This window comes from Prionailurus bengalensis, chromosome X, assembly GCF_016509475.1.
Source record: "Prionailurus bengalensis isolate Pbe53 chromosome X, Fcat_Pben_1.1_paternal_pri, whole genome shotgun sequence".
Classification (NCBI taxonomy): Eukaryota; Metazoa; Chordata; class Mammalia; order Carnivora; family Felidae; genus Prionailurus; species Prionailurus bengalensis.
The window spans coordinates 54,653,906-54,661,958 of record NC_057361.1 but is presented as its reverse complement, the minus strand read 5'-3'; the positions used below and the strand labels follow the sequence as shown (position 1 = coordinate 54,661,958).

The 8,053-nt window shown below is 41.9% G+C and overlaps 1 protein-coding gene across 1 annotated transcript; it reads left to right on the top strand.

Annotated features, from left to right (window-relative positions):
• The first annotated feature begins 1,299 nt into the window (after positions 1–1,299).
• On the top strand, positions 1,300–3,003 carry LOC122476955 (phosphoglycerate mutase 1). Its single transcript, XM_043569881.1, has one exon. The coding sequence runs from the start codon at positions 1,321–1,323 to the stop codon at positions 2,083–2,085; it is 765 nt and encodes a 254-aa protein (XP_043425816.1). The 5' UTR covers positions 1,300–1,320; the 3' UTR covers positions 2,086–3,003.
• Positions 3,004–8,053: the final 5,050 nt, after the last annotated feature.

The following is an 8,053-nucleotide window of genomic DNA, read 5'->3' as shown; positions in this document are numbered from 1 at the left end:
GTGGTGTTATCGACAGTAGCCAAAGTATGGAAAGAGGCCAAATGTCCATCGACAGATGAATGGATAAAGAAGAAGTGATATATATATATATATATATATATATATATATATATATATATATTGGAGTATTACTCCATAATCAAAATGAATGAAATTTTGCCATTTGCAACTATGCAGATGGAACTAGAGGGTATTATGCTAAGCAAAATTAGTCAGAGAAACACAAATATCATGACTTCACACATATGAGTAATTTAAGATACAAAATAGATGAACATAAAGGAAGCAAAAAAATAATATAAAAACAGGGAGGTGGACAAAACGTAAAATATTCTTAAATAAAGAGAACAAACAGAGAGTTGCTGGAGGGATTGTGGGAGGGGGGATGGGCTGAATGAGTAAGGGGCGTTAAGGAATCTACTCCTGAAATCATTGTTGCACTATATGCTAACTTACTTGGATGTGAATTAAAAAAAATAAAAGAAGTCTTAATGAAAAAAAAAAAGAATCAATGGAGCGATAAACTTGGTGTTGTCATCATAATAACCCCATTATGTTGGAAGACTGTTACCAAGTCCCTCTAATCCTTGTTTTCCCTGGATTGAATCTTAAAGCAATTCTAAGTTCTATTTTCTATTTCATTAAGTCTCCTTATAGATGACAGCTTCAACAAAGGCAAATGGTACCTTTATAAGCCCTTTGGAATTCCCAGGCAACTGCCTCCCTTTGTGCCAGCACCCAGTTTTTTTGTGAGCTAAATAAAGAGGTATAGCAGTTACAAGACCTAAAGCCATCAGTTCTCCTGCAAGAAACGCTGGCTTTTGATTTGCCAAGTTGAGGCTTTTTGTGCCACAAGGGCAAAACTCAGTGCTGTGTGGGCTTGAGCCAATTACATCACCTTTCTGAGCTTCAGTTTTTATTTATAATATGGGGGATGCAGGACACAGATGGCTCACTCGAACTGGATAAGTGAGGATAGTTAAATGGAAGATACATTTCCAAAACTGTAGGCAGGGTAAAGAGAAACAACAAGGAATGTTGAAATACCCTGGTGCTAGAATAGCTGGCTGATTTATTACTCCTAAGGGAAGAGGTAAAACAGTTACCATAAAAAAAGACGGGAAGAGGTAAAACAGTTACCATAAAAAAAGACATACATAGACACGCAGATACACACACACACACACACACACACACCTACAGAGATGGAACTAGAGACAGAGATACAGAAAGGCAGAAAGAGACAGAAACAGAGAGAGGGAGAGAGAGAGAGAGAGAGAATAGAAAAAGACAGTCCTGGTCGCACCCCGAGCCGCCACCATGGCCGCCTATAAGCTGGTGCTGATCAGGCACGGCGAGAGCGCTTGGAACCTGGAGAACCGCTTCAGCGGCTGGTACGACGCCGACTTGAGCCCTGCCGGGCACGAGGAGGCGAAGCGCGGCGGGCAGGCGCTGCGAGATGCTGGCTATGAGTTTGACATCTGCTTCACCTCCGTGCAGAAGAGAGCAATTCGGACTCTCTGGACGGTGCTGGATGCCATTGACCAAATGTGGCTGCCTGTAGTGAGGACTTGGCGCCTCAATGAGCGGCACTATGGGGGTCTGACTGGCCTTAATAAAGCAGAAACTGCTGCCAAGCATGGTGAGGCCCAAGTAAAGATCTGGAGGCGCTCCTATGATGTCCCGCCACCTCCGATGGAACCCGACCATCCCTTCTACAGCAACATCAGTAAGGATCGCAGATATGCAGACCTCACTGAAGATCAGCTACCCTCCTGTGAGAGTCTGAAGGACACAATTGCCAGAGCTCTGCCCTTTTGGAATGAAGAAATAGTTCCCCAGATCAAGGAGGGGAAACGGGTCCTGATTGCAGCCCACGGCAACAGCCTTCGGGGCATTGTCAAGCATCTGGAGGGTCTTTCTGAAGAGGCTATCATGGAGCTGAACCTGCCAACAGGTATTCCCATGGTCTATGAATTGGACAAGAACTTGAAGCCCATCAAGCCCATGCAGTTCCTGGGGGATGAAGAGACCGTGCGTAAAGCCATGGAAGCTGTGGCTGCCCAGGGCAAGGCCAAAAAGTGAAGGCGAGCAGGCAGACTACTTTTCCAAGGACACCCTCCCTACCCATCCCGTTCCTCCACATTTCTTCCCTGCACATGTCACACTGACCACATCTGTAGGCATCTTAAGTTTTAGCTGCAGATGGGGACCAGTGGCTCCTAATTTTGTTTAGCCATTTGTCTCTTGCACCCACTCTCTTCATATAGTCTAGTCAGAATGGCACTTCTGGGGCATGAGTCTTCAATCCCAAACTGAGGGAAGACTTTTGCCCAAAAGTAGAGAGTTAGTAACTCTGGTGTTTTTGCTACTGTTTATTGAGTTGGGGATAGGAAGGAACCATGCTAAGATGTGACCAATGAGAAGTAAGAGAGCCTATTTGTGTTCCCAGGAGCCAGTCCTGTACTATTCTGTAGTCAGGTGACTGTCTGGGGGGGCTCCAGTCATTCCAATGAAAGAATCATTTCCCCTCTGACCCCAGAAGAGTTGGCTCCAGAAGACTGGGATCAATTTAAATGTTTTGTGTTGCATCTACTTTTACAAAAAGAAAAAAAAGTATATATATATATATATATATATATATACACACACATATATAAAATAATACAAACCAAAAACCCTTCTGGGGTTTCTAGTTGCGGTTGAAACATTCCCACATGCAGTCATCCCAAAATAAGCCATTCCTCACACCAACGTGGGAGAAGCCCCTTGACTTCTGAGGCCTAGGAGTTTATCCTGCTGTGTGTTTTAGAATCCCTCCCCTGCCTTAATGTTTTATGGCAGTGAAATGCCTCTTGATCACGTCCAAGTGTGTCTTTTACTGTATATGTTTCTGATCATGTTCCAGTTGCTTGGTCCTGCCACCTGGGCCCAGTACTCATTTTGAGCGTAACTATACTAAATCTTTTTTCCAGATCAGTATAATAAAGGAGTGATGTGCAATAAAAAAAAAAAAAAAAAAAAAAAAAAAAAAAAAAAAAAAAGACAGTCCTACCAGAGCTTTGGCCTTCTTAGAGGAACATGGTTGCTGCCAACATGCAGTTTGGCAAAGAGGAACCTGAAGGAATAAAGGTCTTGATATCTTTCTTCTCCCACCCTTCTATTATTTTCTTCTATTAATGAACCCTAAAGGAAACCAAAAGTCAAAGGGAGCTCACTTGACTTATTTCATATGGGTCAACTTTACAGACAACAGAAGTGTATGAAGAAAATTAGAGCGTGAATCTGGATGGGTAAAGGGAGAATACTACCATTCTGGAGTGACTATTTTGTGCCTAGAACTCTGTTAGGCCCTTCACTTCCATTATCTTACCTGATCTTCATGGTAGTCTTGCAAATTGGGGATTACTGTCCTTACTTCATAGATGAGAAAAGTGAACCCCAGAAATTAAAATTCTCATACTGGATTGTTGCATAAATTACAGGAGATAACCTGTATATAGTGCCTCTGATACTTAGATTCACATATGCAGTCCCAGGTGTGGATAAATAAGATGTGGTATATATATGTAATGGAATATTACTCATCCATAAAAATATGAAATCTTGCCATTTGTAACAACATGGATGGAGCTAGAGAGCAGTATTATGCTAAGTGATATAAGTCTGTAAAAGAAAGATAAATATCATATAGTTTCACCCGTATGTGGAATTAAGAAACAAAACAAATGAGCAAAAGGAAAGAGAAAGAGAGAGAGAGACAGAGAGAAACGAAAATATAATCATTTTAGGTTCCAGAAAAAGGGCTTCACAGGGCATTTTTGCACTAATTGCTCAAGAAACCGCAGACATTTTAAAAGTTTTTTCTATGAAACTTTTAAATGTATGCATACACACTCAGTACTCACAGACACACTCCACTCTCACATCTACCTAGGCCTGGCCTCAGTTTGAACACAACGTTTAGATGGAACTGTGCCAAGAGAGTGAAGTGAGCATCCCAAATAATACACATACAATAAAATGGGGTGCTTGTTGTTTACAAGGTTTGGATGTTGGAAAGAACCTACCCACACCTGAGGCTTGAATCCTGTCTACTGAACTACCTCCAGGTGATCCAACAGCATTGGTTCCCTTATCACTTCTTCTTGAGGCCACTTCTACCATATCAGAAGAAATGACTCTTCAGAACTTCTTTCGTGGGTTGGGCTGAAATTTTTTCCCTATGGCTTCCACCTCCTGGTCTCAGGTCTATCTCCTAGGGCTACATAGGAATTGTTTGCTGCTCTGCTCTGTGAAAGTTTTTCAGAGGTCTGAAGACACAGACACAGTCCACTTTAGTCTTCTCTTCTTCAGGCTTATAACTATACCCCTTCACAAATAAAGGGAATCCAGGTTCAGGCTCAAGCCCAGGCCCAGACCAACATTTCAGCCTATTCAGTATAAACCTTTCTTATAACTATTACCTGGTAGTTCAGCCATTTCTTCTGAATCCTAACCTTCAGTTTGTATGGAGAAGTGGTGATGAAATACAGCAACTTCAGAGCCAGTCAGTCAGACTAGAGTTGGAATCCAAGCTTTGCCACTTCCTAGCTAAGAGACCTTGGGCAAGTTGCTTCAATCTTCTGAGCTTAAGTTTCCACATCTGTAAAATATGCTGATGTTACCCGCTTGTGGGGAGAGACTACTAATTATCCCCTAATATCTTCTCTGACTATATAGTAGTAGAAATTTTAGTGGGTACATAGTCACTCAGATAAATTCTAGGTTTTCCAACCTTTCTTTGATGTAGGTGTGGCTATGTGAGTAATATTTGGCAAATGGATATGAACAGGTATGACATTAAGTGGTTTCTAGATGGTGCCTTCTGCTGGCTACAATACATATGTGATGCATATGTGATGGTGGTGACTGGTGAAGCTGCCTTAAATCATGATTACACTTTTTACTCTACCAAGCACATGGCAAGTCTTCTTCCAGTTTCTGCATGTATAAAATAGGGACAACAATGTTGAACTTTTAGAGATATTAAAAATGTTCAGTAAAAGAATTAATTTTAACATACTTTGTACATAGTCAAGTAATTATTTTTAGGGATGTAAAACAGATTGAATACATGAAAAAAGGGATACCAACTTCTAATCTCAGCCAAGTCACTTAGTTGCTGTGTGATATTGTGGAGAATCTGTAATATTTCTCAGCCTCAGTTTCTTCAACTGTAAAATGGAGAAAGTCACACTTACTCTTAGAGGTATTGAGAGGATTAATTGACATAGTATCTGTGAAGGTGCTTGGCACACAATAAGTGTTCAATATTTTTTTTCTTTTCCCCTTTTCTTTCATAGGCATCTACTGTCACCCAATCCTGTTATGAGTGAAAACATCTGTGAGCATCATGAAGAAAGTTAGCTACTGGTAGTGAAGGGAGAAGTTTGGAAATTGAACTAACTGCAATTTTAACAGGAGTTTATTTTGTTTTCTTTTCTATCATTCCCCTTTAGCATTTGTTTTGTTCTCTTCACCATGGTTTGATTATTAAACTGGTAAATAATTTTCTTAGTTATTTTATGCCATTGACACTTTTAGAAGTCTACTGAAGCCTATTTGCCCTTATTAGAATATTTAAAATGCTTAAAATATAGAAGATTGCAATGGAAACAAATTGTATTGAAATACAGTTATCAACTCATGCAAAAAACAAAATATGTGACATTGAAATACATGTGCTTCTTTATTACTAACATTAAATAACATGATGTACTTGAAGTTTAATAACTACCATAATTTCAAGTAATGGACATAAACGTATTCCAAAATATCTGCAATGTAATATGATTATTTTGTGGTTTCTACTGGCTAAAAGACCTACATACTGTGAAAATCACTGTAGTTTTTTCTGGCATCTATAATTGAAGGGAACACAAAATTTTACTTAGTAGCTAGTGCAAATAAAATGTAATTTTTCATCTTAGCTTATGGATACCTGTCTTAGACCCTGCATGAAAGAAAGAGCTCTGATAGCAAAGGTTTTATGATATGAAAACATCATTGACAGATAAAATTTCAGTAAGCCAAATTTAGAACTACATACACTAAGTTGATTGATTCAAAGCATACCCAAAATAGAAAAGACCTTAGAAGTTACTTGTTCTAGGGAGGAGTTCGGAAGATGGCGGCATAGGAGGAGGCTGGACTCACTGCATATCCTGCTGATCACTTAGATTCCATCTACACCTGCCTAAATAACCCAGAAAACCGCCAGAGGATTAGCAGAAAGGAGTCTCTGGAGCCAAGCACAGACGAGAGGCCCACGGAAGAGGGTAGGAAGGGCGGCTAGGCGGTGCGCACTCCCCGGACTGGCAGGAGGGAGCTGGGGCAGAGGGGCAGCCACAGGCCAAGCAGAGCCCCCGAGTCTGCTTTGCAAAAGCAGAGGGGTGGGACGAAGTGTGTTTCCACAGCAAGCCGGACTTAGCATCTGGGAGGTCATAAGTGAACAGCTCTGCTCAGAAAGTGGGAAGGCTGGAGGACAAAGGGAGGGAGACTTGCTGAGCCCCGGGCCAACAGAGTTCAGTTTGGTGGGGAACAAAGCACTCGCCAGCGCCATCTCCCTCGCCCATCCCCCAGCCAAAATCCCAAAGGGAACCAGTTCCTGCCAGGGAACTTGCTCTCTCTGGGTAAACACCCAACGCTGTGCTTCTGCGAGCCACCCCTCTGGCAGCGGGTCTGACTCCCTCCTGCTGCCACAGGGCCCCTCCTGAAGTGGATCACTGAAGGAGAAGCAAGCTAAGCCTGCCCCTCCTGCCCACGTGCACCTTGCCTACCCACCCCACCTAATACGTTAGATCCCCAGCACCACAAGCTTGGCAGTGTGCAAGTAGCCCAGACAAGCCACGCCACCCCACAGTGAATCCCGCCCCTAGGAGAGGGGAACAGAAGGCACACAACAGTCTGACTGTGGCCCCAGCGGTGGGCTGGGGGCAGACATCAGGTCTGACTGCGGCCCTGCCCACCAACTCCAGTTATACACCACAGCACAGGAGAAGTGCCCTGCAGGTCTGCACCACTCCAGGGACTATCCAAAATGACCAAATGGAAGAATTCCCCTCAGAAGAATCTCCAGGAAATAACAACAGCTAATGAGCTGATCAAAAAGGATTTAAATAATATAACAGAAAGTGAATTTACAATAATAGTCATAAAATTAATCGCTGGGCTAGAAAACAGTATAGAGGACAGCAGGGAATCTCTTGCTACAGAGATCAAGGGACTAAGAAACAGTCAGGAGTAGCTCAAAAACGCTTTAAACGAGATGCAAAATAAAATGGAAATGACCGCGGCTCGGATTGACGAGGCAGAGGAGAGAATAGGTGAACTAGAAGATAAAATTATGGAAAAACAGGAAGCTGAGAAAAAGAGAGATAAAAAAATCCAGGAGTATGAGGGGAAAATTAGAGAACTAAGTGATACACTAAAAAGAAATAATATATGCATAATTGGTATCCCAGAGGAGGAAGAGAGAGGGAAAGGTGCTGAAGGGGTACTTGAAGAAATAATAGCTGAGAATTTCCCTGAACTGGGGAAGGAAAAAGGCATTGAAATCCAAGAGGCACAGCGAACTCCCTTAAGACATAACTTGAATCGATTTTCTGCATGACATATAGTGAAATGGCAAAATACAAGGATAAAGAGAAAATTCTGAAAGCAGCAAGGGATAAATGTGCACTAACATATAAAGGGAGGCCTATAAGACTCGTGACTGATCTCTCTTTTGAAACTTGGCAGGCCAGAAAGGATTGGCAGGAGATCTTCAATGTGATGAACAGAAAAAAATATGCAGCTGAGAATCTTTTATCCAGCAAGTCTGTCATTTAGAATAGAAGGAGAGATAAAGGTCTTCCCAAACAAACAACAACTGAAGGAATTCGTCACCACTAAACCAGCCCTATATGAGACCCTAAGGGGTATCCTGTGAGACAAAGTACCAGAGACATTGCTACAGGCATAAAACATACAGACATCCACAATGACTATAAACCCGTATCTTTCTATAACA